Below are 14,475 nucleotides of genomic sequence, written 5' to 3' on the forward strand. Positions count from 1 at the left end.
TCTTGAGGGCTCACTCCCTCTTTCCCCATTTTTTGTTTTTCTAGCAGTCCTTTTAAAGTTTGATGTGTACGTTTGATAATGGTTTGACCGGTAGAATTTCCTGGAATTCCAGCAGTATATTTGACACCCTGTAAGTTCAGAAACTTATGCTTATGTGTTCTACTGACTATATATCCCAAACCATTATCCATTTTTATCTCTTGTGGAACAACAAGGACTGCAAAACAACTCCTCCAATGTCTTACAACATCTTGAGCACTATCACTCGTTAAGGCTGTGGCTCAAACCATGGCCAAATAGGTATCAATAGTGACATGTATATGTTTAAGTCGTCCGAAGGGAGCATAGATAGTGATATCTGATTGCCATATTCCTAATGGTGGCAAACTCCTGGGATTGACTCCTTCTCCTAGGCCGATTTGATTCTGGCATGCAGGACATGTGGAAACAATACCCTGTACGTCCAATATGGTCAGGTCAAACTGCTTTGCCAGCGTTTTTACACCTTGGTGAAAAAAGTTGTGTGATCTTCAGGCTTGAGAAAATTTGTCAATTATTGGTGCCATGGGTATCAATAAAGGAGCTGCTACTATCTTGTCAACAATTTCATTGCCAACTGATAGGCCATCTTTTAAGCCCAAATGGCTTTGAATATGTCCAATATAATAGACAGTTTGATGTTCATTTATCTGATGCCAGAGCCTTACAAATAAATTATACAGATTCTGATTAGAGATTTCTTTCAACAACGCTCTCTCTAATCGAGTGATGGCATCGACCACATATAGGGAATCAGAGATGATGTTTAATGGGACATCTGGCCATTTCTCAAAAGTTGTAACTACAGCCATTAACTCCAGCAGTTGAACTGAGCTGCCTGGGGAGTGAACAGTTAGGTTTTGCCATTGTCCATTCTCCCACCAAACCACTCCTGCCTTAGCTTGTATCTTACTCACATCGGTAAAAACACTTAGGCCTGTAGATGGCCTGTCCCCATCTTACAAGTCTTAACAAAATCTCTCTTTTGTAGTTGAATCCTTTTTCAGCAAGGATATGCTGAAGGGTGTCAATAGGGTTTTCCTCTTTGCTTATCATTTTTCCCATTATCCTGGTTTAGTCAGCTCACTTGCCTTTTCAGACAGGAATCCAGGCAATTTTCTGCTGAGGGTTCTTAATCCAACAAATTCGGCTGATCACGTCACAGTCACCAAATGTTGTAGCTGTGCAAGCTATATTCATGCAAAGATGTAGAGAATCTAGGTAATACACATGCAGAGACATACACGGGCAATGCAGTATAACCAGCAAAGTTGACTCAAAGCCACCCTTCCTTTGCTAGCTGCTTCCGCCCATGCGATCACTCAGGGCCCAATTGATTTACTCACAGCACCTGTTTCTGATAATTGGAAGTAGCTTGCCAGCTGCATTAACTTGTCCCTACCATCTTTATTCAAGCTGACTGGTCCAAGTCATATTTGTGCCTACAGGTTCCAAAGAAATACAAGGAGAAATTTCTTCACTGTGGGGGTGATGGAGCACTTGAACAGACTGCTCAGACGGATTGTGGAGTCTCCTCTGGAGACATTCAAAAGCCATGTGGACGAGTTCCAGTGTGACCTACTCAAGGAGATTCCAGCTCTGGCAGGAGGGTTGGACTAGATGATCTTTCAAGGTCCCTTTCAACCCTTAAGATTCTGTCATGGTGTTTAGTGATCCACAAGCTTATGTGGTTCATAGCTAGTCTGCAGAACCTTACCACACAATGGCTTTTAGAACTTGAAGTTATTATATCCCTATGTCTCTAGGATATTTCTACACTGTCTTTGATTACTCACAGCTGCCTCTGACAGACATAGCAAAGCTTAGAAAAATCACATACTCTGAAATCTATATATTCTGTAACCTCAGAATGCTTCACAAATTATAAGGCAAAACTAGTATTTAAGAATTTTTCACTGAAAGAACTGCAGGAGCCTTAAAGTCCTGTTGCTAATATACATATTGTCAATCACACACCTACAAATATGTTGTATTTTAATTTGAAGTTTTGCTAATGACCGATAATCATTATTTAGACACAAATGACCTTAAACTTTAATTTAAGTGTGTGTAAACATTTTTGTGTTAGTCTTGCAGGCTTCAAAGAGGATAGTTACTGGAAAGGCAGTGTCATTTAGAGAGAATCTATTTTATTGGTCATAAAATGAATTCTATTTTGACAAAGCAAATGTTAAAAAATGAAGCCTAGTTTAACCATTTTTCAGCTATTTAAACTTTAGTTTCTTGTATATATCTGTTGTAAACTAAATTTTTAGGGATATTCTGTGTTTTTCTGAATGGGAGTCTTCAAATTTTCTTGCAATACACGTGAACAGGCATCTAAATAGGCACAGGTCTAGCACTTTTTCTGTCTTTTATATAATTTTGGCTGCTCTGTGGAATATTTCATTTAAGATATATGTTATTAAGGTGGTTAATAAGGTATTGCAAATGATAAGCTTAGTGGTAACCTTTACTCATAATGTGATATCGTCTGTATGTCTTATTTTGTTCAGCTTTCTCTGGCACTGATGAAGCCTAAGGCTGCTATTTCTTTGAGTTGCTGATAATTTTTTATCTGATTAACTGCCACACTTAGTTGAAATCAGACAGAGCCCTTAGGCTGGGCATGGGTTTCATTTTAAAAGTATCAAAGATTTGCACTGTGTGCTGTTTAATCATCATGTTTATCAGGCAAAGAAAAATTAACAGAAGGACCATAGGGGGAGGGTTATCTTAAGGAGCAGTAACTTGGGAAATTGATAATAACTCTGAGGTAATTTACAGATAACTTTTATATTCATTAATATAACATTTCTCATTAACAAATACAGTACGTGTAAAATACTAATTACACTGAAAACATTAGCACTAATTTTTTTTTGCTGAACTCTATGAGGGTCAGGTGACCCTTAACAGTAAATTAAAATGTTAAAGAAAACTTCTATACTAATACTACTACAATGAATATTTTACTTACTAGTAGAATACTTCTACCAGTACTGTATGCTACTATGCATATATAGACATTTCCTCAAATTACTGTCACTATCCTTAATTGAATTTCAGGCCTTGGGAAAAAAAAAAAAAAAGGCAAAATTGAAATCACAGTGTGCTAGCATAAATTACTTTTACATTTCTGCTTATATTTTAGTTCAGGTGTGAACCAGTATGTCTGTATTGTACATGAGTATTACAGGGCCTCTTTAACAACCACATAACAATAAACATACTCAATGACATGGATGTTTTGGAGCTTTCAAAAAGAATTTTTTATATATATACTATTTTCTCATACAAAATATAGATAAAAGTAATTAATAATATATGAAGAGCAGCAATTTTGAATTGTGTTATTCATCAAACTCTTTAAAATTGTATAAAACATTGAAACTATGAAGCATTAAACATAAACTGTAAATTTTAGTACAATTACAGTTGCAAAGATCTATTTGTTGTTCTAAGACAATTTTTCACAATGATCATTAATGTTATGAAGATGCATAAATTAAATGAAGATAAATAAATTAATGGTTATAATAAGACATGTAATAATGACCTGAATTCACCTACAGTTAGAACATACCTAATATTTATCGTATGTACATATAAAACCTGTACACTGTTCCTAAAAAAGTTGTGCTATTTAGATGCTTTTAAAAGTTGATTTTTATATCTGCCTTTTAACATGTGTTATTTTCGTAGTTTCAACGGTAAAAAATAAGTTTTAAAAAGTCATACAGAAAATAAAAAGTTGTTAGCATCTGTATACATCTATTTTTAGCATTTGGTTTTGTGTTTACATTGCATGCCTTGGAATGTAAAACTGTATGACAGAGTATACTTTGCTAAGTGTTTTCTTTATTATCCAGATGTTTCAGATAAGCAATTTTCTTTTAATTTAGACTAACCGATTGCCCTAGGTATTGGTAAAGTTCTGCATAGTTTAAATACTCCCTTGAATTAACAGTACTATTTTTTTCAGTAATAACAAGAAACCCCCAAACAACCAACCCAAGATAAATCCATCCTTCTGTATTAACTTTTCTTGTACATTTTTCTGTTCTTTGTTACTTTTTATATGATACAGGACTTAACATCTGTCATTCAGAATTTTCCCAAGTTTGCATCCTTGATTTTCAAGTCTGGTGCAGATCCCTGATAGTTAGCCTGCAAATGTCAGCCTGCTCTATCCATGCTGAGATTGCAGTTTTACAACATGCTTTTTATGGTACAAAACCTGCTCAGATTCCACATTAAAAGGTGATATGTAGTACTCTAAATCTCACTCCATTGAGTCTGGGATTGATTCTGTGCTAACCACAATCAGCTCTGAATGAAACAAAATCCTGTCTGTTTGCAGAATCTCCAATAACTCCTTCAATACCAAACACGAAGAACTGGTTTTCACTTGTTAATTTTTGCATGCTTCAAGTGCTAAACTGAATGCACTGTGAGGCAAGGCTTTATGTAAAAATGTCCAGTTGAGGAATTTATGAAGGTTGTTAAACCATTGATTTTTTCTGTTTCACCTCATAGTCCATCCTTCTTCCCTTCAAATCTTATTTCTTGAAGTTGTGCCACTCCAGCTTGATTTCTTTAGTGGTACAGAATAGAGAATTGAATTTATTTCATTTCATGGTATGTAAGTATATTAACTAGTTCTCCTATTTCAAAGCATATATTAAGTGTACTGATGTTTCCCCTTGTGGAAGCTGTCTGAATGATGATGGAAGTTTATATTTGCTCTTTACCATCAGAAGAGCTAAATGAAAAGTGATGATAGTGAATAGCTCCCTGTCAAAAGTCTTTACACATGAATGCTAACCAGAACTGAAAAAAGACACAAGGTACTGCTATTTCAGAAGATTATTAGAACTTACATGTTTTCTAAGAAAATAAACTAGAATAAGTGCAAACCATCTTGTATATGATTATTTAAATCAGATCTTGTGTAGCTTGTAAGCAAGCAGCCAGTGACAGCCTTATTTTGTTACTAACTGGACAATGTGTTGTATACATATGTGCATGTATACATGTGTGCAGATACATATTTAAATGTCCATGTTTCTATCTCTATATTTGCATTCATACATAAGCATATCTACCCTCTAAATGTGTTACAGGTATGTCAAATTGAAAAGAAAACCCAAACAAACCCGAAAACAAAATCTATGAGCAATCTACTTATAATTAAATGAGAAGCTTGGACTATTCCAACAATTGTTCAATGGATGTTCTATGACCTTAAAGATTGTAATGGCTTTTTAAAATTCCTTTATCATAGAATGATTTTGAAAGTTCCTACAGTTCAAGAATAGAATTTTTAAACTTCCAAACAAATAGATGTGCAAAGCAGTTCTTTTTATTGTAGAAATAATATTGCATTTGTATAAGAACTGGACATTTAAGTCTCTATTTCCAAGTACTTTTCTTTTTAATTTAAGAGTTTCCCTACTGTGTATCTTTGTTGATGTATATATTTTGTGAGAACTTAAAAACCAGAATTAATTTTTTTAAAAAAAACAAACATGTTTATTACTCTGTGGGCTTGTTTAAAAAATGTATTGGGCAAGTTAGTTGCCATGGATGAACATGAGATTCCATGAATCTGTGTATTTGGGAAATCATGAAAGGAAGCCCTACAGGTATTCATTTTACAGCATATTTTTTCGTTGTGAGGGTCATACCTTTTATTTTGAAGTTTGTGGTAATTACTGTATTTTTAGATCTGTGATGCAACTATTTCTTTCCCATTCTTCGAGAAAGAAGAGTAAATATAGTGAAAACTGTTGTGTTAACAAGATTTGCAAGGCACTTCAATTAATATTATGGTGGTAACAGTAAACATATTATTTGTTTGTTGAGGAAAGAGAAAGTGTATGTGTGTTGCCCAGAGAAGTTTTTGATGCCCCATCATTGCAAGTTTTCAAGGCCAGATTGAATGGCACTTTGAGCAACCAGATACATGTGAAAGGATCTCTGTCCAGGGTGAGGGGTTTGGACTAGGTGATCTCAACTAGATATTCCAACTCAAACCATCCTATGATTCTATGATAAAAGAATCTGTCTCCTATTGTAGGTAAAAATTGGTGGCAATACCATCTTATGTTGGACAAGTTTGTAAACTTAACTGTTCAAAGTTATAGTAAGAATAGAAATTCAGAATAACTTAGAATTGTATTGCATTCGTTTTCCCTCACAGTGTAATGATACTGTATACAATAGACAGAAGCATAGAAATAAAACAATACTTTTAGGTATTGACAGTAGTGGGGATCTGTGTTTAATTGGTGAGCTCCAAACTCTTCTGCTTTTAAAAATTATTGCTGCTGCTGATACTAAATAAAAGCTTAGAAGCACGTGTGTCGAAATAGTATTTAAAAATTTATATATTTGATGCCAAGTCTTTAAAAATAATTAATATCAAAGTATCATCACCTCTCTTTATTACCTTTGAGACTATAAGATCTCGGTTTAATTCTGTTGTAGTGACTTGTTTGACAAAGGGTAAAATTCAGAACTCTTAAGATAGGAAATCCAAGGCCACTGCAGGCATTATTTGCATTGCCATGTTTCCAAAAGTTGAGCAATGTGTCAGTCATTGAATTTGTAACAGGGAAGAGTCCTTTTAAAAGAATTTTAAAATGATTTCTTGAACATATCCTCTCTACATTTTTGCATGAATAGTATGTCCAATAGGTTTATTTTCTCTCAGGTCTTTCTGAAATACTTCACTATTAGAATCATTAATGCATTTTTATGGCTAAACTTGTGTATGGACCTGCTATGAGAACAGTACTGTAATATTAAAGGTATGTGATTTGACTTCTTTGACTCCTGTTATTCTTATGGTGTTGTATTAATTGCAGCCATGATGGCAGTCTGAGAGTTGACGTTTGTATGGATCAGAAAAGAGTGCTTTTTCTTTGCATCACCATTAAGTAAGGATTGTAAGAAAATTAACAATTATTTTCTGGACAATTAACAGTTAAGGACCATGCTTTATATAGTTAAAATTATTTATTGTGTCACTAAAAAAGTTTTTTTTACCTGTCAAAGTCCTTTAAACTGGAGCACACCAAACTTAATAGCAAATATTACTTAAATCAAAAGGAATGTTCACAGTCCTACTGTTGAGCATATCTTGATATCATCATATTGTGATGGATTCAGCCAGAAAGGTCTACTGTACTGTTACTGTATGTGTATAAAGCCTTAAAAACTGTAGAGAGTTTTGTGGCAAGTATTCTGTCAGTTAGTGACTTTCTCTTGCACATGGTTCTTCATAAGAAGAAACTGATTTGTGTAAGTAAAGATCAGATTAGAGTCAGCTCTGTTTAGTAGAATGTAACTCTAAGGTATTCACTGCTGTAAATTTAATGAAAGTAAAAAAAAATCTGGTAATCTCAATAAATAGAAGATCTGAATAATTCTTTCGTTTGCCTTTTTCCCAGATTTTGTTTGTTTTTATTGTGATCATTGAACCTAATGTGTCCCATGGAGTAATAAATACTGTTTAAACAGATTTCTAGTATAGCTGTAATGCCAGTAGTAGCTGCCATGTTTATGAGTAGCTGCAGAAACATGACATACATCTCAGTTCTTCATGCATTAGATGTACTATATCATTTGACAGTTTGGGGAATAAATTGTTAGAGAGTAGTATAGGAGAAAGGGACCTGGATATCCTGGTAGACAGCAGGATGACCATGACCCAGCAATGTGCCCTCATGGCTAAGAAGGCCAATGGCACCCTGCAGTTGATTAAAAGGGATGTGGGCAGTAGGCTGAGAGAGGTTCTCCTTCCCCTCTGTTGTGCCCTCATGAGGCTGCAATTGGAATTTTGTGTCCAGTTCTGGGGCCCTCCGTTCAAGAAGGACAGGCAGCTGCTGGAGAGAGTTCAGCGCAGGGCCACAAAGATAATAAACGGAGTTCAGCATCTGCCTTATGATGAAAGGCTGAGATAGCTGGGGCTCTTCAGCTCAGAGGAGACTGAGAAGTGACCTCATAAATGTTTACAAATATGTAAAAAATGGGTGTCAGAAGGATGGAGCCAGGCTGTTCTCAGTGATATCCAATGATAGGACAAGGGACAACGAGTACAAGCTGGAACATAAGAGATTTCAAAAAAAATACAAGGAAGAATTTCTTCACTGAGAGGGTGACAGAGCACTGCAACAGGCTGCCCATATGTGTTGTGGAGTCTCCTTCTCTAATGACATGCAAAGCCCAGCTGGACGAGTTCCTGTGTGACCTAGTCTAGGTGGTCCTGCTCTGGCAGGGAGGTTGGACTAGATGATCTTTTGAGGTCCCTTCCATCCCTTAAGATTCTGTGGTTCTGTGATTTGAATTGTTATGCTACCTTGCACGATTTTTTTTCCTTATAGTGTAATGAATAAAATACCTTTTGCATAATTTTATTGGTAATAAACTGAAAATTATTTTAAATTCAATACCATGGCAGGCAAAGACCAATTTGATTTTGAAATTCATATCTAGACGTAAGTTGAAAATTTTGTGGTAAAAATCTTGCTGCAGACTTCACAAGATTGCGGTCTAACTGAGCAGGTCCAGAAAGTTAGTCGAGATGTATAGCTATGATCAGCTATGGTTAAAAGAGGAAGATGACTTTAACTAAAACCTAGCTGGAGCAAATTTTAGGAAAAGAAAGTAACTTCATCATGTTGATTGGGACTCAAGTTGGAGGCCTGTGGCCAGTGGAGTTCCACAGGAATGAGTTCTGGGGCCAGTCTTTTTCAACATCTTCATCAGCGACCTGGATGAGGGGATAGAGTGTACACTCAGCAAATTCACTGACGACACCAAACTTATTGCAGACTTATTGCAAGCTTATTGCTTGTGCCATGTGCTTTTATCTGCTAACATAAGCACCTCCTTTCACTCCACTCCACTTCTATACCCTCCACCTCTTGTGTTACAACCCGAGATCTTCCAGGTGCCTACAACAGATCTAGGTGGACCTGCTTCTGCAGGGGGGTTGGACTATGTGATCTCTAAAGGTCTCTTCCAACCTTACCATTCTGTGATTCTATGATTGTGACAAATGCTAGCTGTTTAACTAATCATCATGTACATTGTTAATATTTATTTGTGTGTGGGATAGCTAATGGAAGTAATTTTCAGGTTGTAAGGAAAACTTTAAGATAAGCTGTAAAATCTGGTACTTTCCAGTTTTCCTGGTCATTTCTTCTGTAGAACAGTACTTGAGTTGAGTAGATGACTGTGATAGAGGAATAACCACACAGTACGTCAACAGTGCTCCTCTCTTCTTTTGAAGATCTTGATTCCAGTCCAATCAGTTCATTATACTGGCCACAGGGAAAATCATTTATTCTTCATTGATTCTGGTAGCAGAGGTACTGAAACTCAGTTGCTTATTCAACCATATACTTTTGTCATTAATATTCTGTATCTTTTCTCAGGAAAAAGAAGGAGTAGAGGGTGTATCTGTGGGAGCCATTCTTTCTGACTACCAGAGAGTTCGAGTTGAAGATGTGTAAGCAAATATTAATCTTTATTAAGATACATATTCTGGAAAGTGCTTTACTTGTTTGTTTTACAACTTAATTTCTGGAGCAGAGATGGTTGCTTTTTTTCTTACTTTCTATAATACCCAGATCATTCAGCTTGTTAATATAAGCATTTTTTTTTCCTGGCACCATGTGTTTGTTAGTAAAAATCCATTCAAGAGTATAGTGGATTTTTTTATTTTTCTTCAGGTCAAAAATCTGTTGAAAATACTCCCAAGTTTTTATATGAAAATAGTTGAGTAGATTCAAATCTTTAATTTCAACAGAAAGCTCACTCAGTTCCAGTGACTACAGTGTTGTAGTCAAGTATCTTTGTTTTTCAACAAAGTTTTAATGTAGAGGTACATCCTGTGACTTGTTATGAGGAATTACAAGAAACTATGATTCTATGAAATTCTTTATGTGCACCTCTTCCCTTACTTCCTTAAAATCTAAAATCTTTTATCATTAATGAGGAACTTTTATTGGTAACTTCTACTGTGCACTGTTCTAGTGGTGCAAGCTATATTCATTCAAATGTTTAGAGAGGCTAGGTAATGCACATGCAGAGACGTACACAGGCAACATAGTACAACCAACAAAGTTGACTCAAAGCCACTCTTCCTTTGCTAGCTACTTCCCTATATGCAGCTTCCTCCCATGTGATCACACAGTTGATTAACTCACAGCACCTGTTTCTGATAATTGGAAGTATCTTGCCAGCTGCATTAACTTGTCCCTACCATCTTTATTCAAGCTGACTGGTCCAAGTCATATTTGTGCCTACAGTGCACACTGCAGTGTAAGTGTGCCTACAGTGCAAGTGTTGATAGACTGTGGTACTCTTAAGAGTCTCAGTTTAAAAAAAGGATTATGGAATGGGAATTACTAGTGTTACATAGGTCAAGATTCAATTTGTGTCTGGAAAAAAATTTTTGCCATATATGTCTGATGAAATGCAAAACCACCTTGTTTTTAAAATTAATTGTAATTTCATGAATTCATTAGTTGTTTGTTGATGATAAAGCAAAATATTTTATCCCTTTATGGTGAAGTTAATGCTGTGCCAACTCAACTCATATCAGCAAGTTACACGGCATGCATGTTTTATTTATACTTTACTGCAGTCAGAAATAGCTCCTTTTTTATTTTCCTGATGCTTGAAACATTGTAATGACTATCTGATAATGTTGCTTTTGTTGATTGTGGATTTCCGATCTTGTACCACAGCCAAAAGATTGAAAGGACATCACAGTGTTTCAAACAGACATGATTGATTACAAAGTTGCTCAATGGTAAAAAATTTTACATTAATCTGTGGATTCTCCCCTTGCAATAAACTTGTTTCACATAAACCAGCTAATTCATTAGCCAGAGTTAGATACTTAAACAAACTACTTCACATTTAGAATTGCTAAATATATCTGTTAATTTCACAATTCATTGCTTTGTTAAAATATTTGAAAGTAGTAACAAAACCAGTCAGATTATATGGATGCTGTGTCAATATTAAACGTTCATTTAACTGTAAAGTCTTGACACTAGAACTAGTTGGTCTATCTAACATATGGGATAAAGCCTGTATATTAGATAAACAATGATAATTGCCAAATAAATGTAATTTATGAGTGCTCGGGGCTGGTCTGAAAGTTAAATGTTTTTAGGGTTTTGGGAACTAGGCATTAGACAGTTTATCAACAACTGATGATACTTGACAATTTGCAGAAGGGTTACCTGTCAATAATGTGAATTAGTGATTCTCTAATTTGGTAAACAATTAAATACTGTGTATCAAATGCTGTCTAAATGTGATATGTATCAAAACAAATAATTACATTTACATTAACAAGTTGTTACTTTGTATCACAAGCTGTATACATTTTCCTGAACCATTCCTTTCCTTGGGTGTTGATCCAATTCACAGGTTTGTTGAGTGTAACAAATTCAGTATATTGTAGTGGTGATGTCTGCCCCATTTATCACAGTGGTAACTATTGCCTTAGCTCTGCTAAGAAGTTATTAAGTTATTAATTGCTTTACATCTGTAAAGGTTTAGAAATACATTTTCTCATGGCTTCACTTATGTTCCTGTGCAAATCTGTTTACGTCAATAATTAGATCTTATGTAGATGAATTATAGTCAGAACAAGGTTATTCCTTTTTTTTTTTTTTAGTATTAGAGTTAATGTCTATAATAAAATATCTGGGGACAGTTAAGTATTGAAATTGAAATTGTAAAAGAAAAATTATTTGAAGATAAGAAATTAGATAAATTAGTTTAATTTTGTATGAATCATGTTGTGTAAAAGCGTGATGCTTGACTTTATCCAAATTTTTGTTTATTTTTAAGATGCAGAAGGCTTGATCTTCAGCCTTTAGCTTACCTTTGGCATCGGAATCAGAAAATACTGCTTAAAGAAATTATATCATCTAACATTCAAGCCATTATCATAAAAGTGGCAGCTTTTGGTATGTATTCAGATTCTGTGCAATATTGTCTACTGAAACTTGATGTGGACAAATCCACAACATACAGAGAAAAAGTGATATTTAGTTCTCAATTTTAGCATAAAAAATCTTATATGAAGAAGATTTTAAAAACACGGCTGAGTAGCAGTCATGATATCTGAATAATTAATTTTCCTGTATGTGTAATAGTATCAAATGAGTTCTTAAGCATAAAGTGTGACCAAAGGACCTTTTCTTTTTGGGTTGACTATACATTTGTGATATGTTCTATCAAAGAATGTCTGGTATAATATAAGACCATCAGTGACACTGGTGTTTAAAAAGTAATGTTGTATAATCTTTCATTAGAAGTCTGATGGCTGGTTAATCTCGCAACTTTCACGTCGAATTCATAATATATGTCTTCTTTACAGTACGCTTTATAATGGAGTAATTTCACCTTAAATATTAACCAAGAACTGAATTAGAATCACTTCAGACTGAGTGAATTCTAGGACTTTAAAAAAAAAAATCCTTATTCCTTTGATTTGTTCCTCTTTAGCTGGCATAATTTCTAACTAATTATCAATATGATGACCTCACAGTATTGTTCTATAAAATCTGCTAGGGCTGCTAGTGTGATTGCAAAGATTGAAATACCACATTGCTTCATTCACAGGTAACAAGGAATGTAATTTAGTAGAATTTTCATGAATTTTGGAAGGCCAGTTACAAATGCTTAGGAGTTGAATGCTGTGTTTTCAACTCCAAACCACTTTTTTGAATTGGAAAAAAAAATTCTAAAGCAACGCTTTTCAGGCCATGTAAAATATATTTTTTTCTTTTATGTTATTTTTTCATAAAATAGAATATTTTTATTGCTTATCAAAGAATCATAGAATGATAGAGGTTGGAAGGGACCTTTAGAGATCATCTAGTCCCACCCCCCTGAAGAATCCGGCTCACCTAGATCAGGTCACATAGGAACACGTCCAGGCAGGTCTTGAAGATCTCCAAGGAAGGAGACTTATGCTGATGTGAAGAAAAAAGAAGTCCACAAAGAATAAGTAACAGACTTTTTCACATCGGATGTATTTTTTAAGGAAAATATGATTTAAATAATTGTTAAAACTATTCCACAAGTAGATACCACTGATGACCTCTGTCTTATGCCTGAAGCACAATGAACCTGTCTTTTGTATTCTACAATCATAACAAAACTGATCAGTCCAACCCACAACTGCCACATCCACCACTACACCATATCCCAAAGTACCACATCTATATGTCTTTTAAATACCTCCAGAAATGGTGTCTCATCCCACTTCGCTGGGCAGCCTCTTCTAAGACTTGAGAACACTTTCAGTAAGGAATTTTTTCCTGATATGTAATCTAAACCTCCACTGGCAAAACTTGAGGCCATTAGATAGGAAATCACTGAGGGTTTTTTTCCTTTTTATTTTTTTGGCTACAGGTAAAAGAAAGATCTTACCGGAGTTAATTTCTCACCTGCTTCAGGCAGATGTAATTAGATGTAAGCAAATTTAATGGAGCTTGTGTGCTCTAGGGCTATTCTGTAATTCTTAATAATTCTTAATAATTGCATGCCTTATTAAAGTGGACTTAAGGTATGAAGGCTGTTTAACATATCAAGGGGCAAAGAAGATAAGATATAGTTTAACTTTTTGCCTCTTAGATTAATAATCAAAACTGCAGTGAAAACAGTTAAAACAACAGATTTAAGACTTTGAAGGGTAATGCATTAGATGGTACATTGTACAGATGTTACTGCAAGAAACAAATCTGTAACCTGACCTTGACATTCATAGGAGCTGACATACTTGTACACTTGCCTTGTCCTGTTTTCCATTAACTCAATGCCAGTAAGGTAAAAGCCTGTCATTTTGCGTAGAAAACACATAATTATGCAAGAAAATGAGCATTAGTTTACTACATTTCCCTAAATCCACCATTACAAATTAATACCATAAACTTTTCCAGTGGCAAGAGTTTTCTATTTCAGAGCAATGTGCTTTTCCAGATGGGATAGCAATCACTTTCACTTACATGGAAAAGAAGTATTGTTAGCAAGCCTTCTTCACATGCCTTCTGTTGATCTATAAGTACATCAGTTTTCTTTCCTTTGGAGTGTATTTCTGAGGCTTTAATGACGGGAGAAAAAACATCCCATGATCTAGCAGCAAATAAGCATGTTAATCTTTAGGCTCATTTTCTTGCTGCTAAAGATGCTTGTATGATGCCTAATACTTTTATATTTGAAATATATTCCTCTTCAATGGAAATAGCTAAAATAGAAGCAGTTATTCATTGATTTTAACATGTGTGTGTCTGAAATTCCAGTAATATCCATTGCTCATGTGAGACAGTGTAGTATAGTCCTGTGTAATATAACAGAGACAGTGTAATGTAACACAACAATAAAATGCATTTTTTA

General features: G+C 34.8%; 1 protein-coding gene across 6 annotated transcripts in view; it reads left to right on the forward strand.

The window, feature by feature from the left end:
• The window catches only part of DPH6 (diphthamine biosynthesis 6), a 214,742-nt gene that overhangs the window by 38,559 nt on the left and 161,708 nt on the right, over positions 1-14,475 (forward strand). For all 6 annotated transcript variants that reach the window (XM_061998613.1, XM_061998617.1, XM_061998612.1 and 3 more), the window contains 2 exons: positions 9,486-9,559; positions 11,923-12,041. In XM_061998613.1, coding sequence (XP_061854597.1) covers positions 9,486-9,559; positions 11,923-12,041 — 193 coding nt within the window. The remainder of the gene's footprint in view (positions 1-9,485; positions 9,560-11,922; positions 12,042-14,475) is intronic.

This window comes from Colius striatus, chromosome 6 (genome assembly GCF_028858725.1).
Source record: "Colius striatus isolate bColStr4 chromosome 6, bColStr4.1.hap1, whole genome shotgun sequence".
In the NCBI taxonomy this organism is placed as follows: domain Eukaryota; kingdom Metazoa; phylum Chordata; class Aves; order Coliiformes; family Coliidae; genus Colius; species Colius striatus.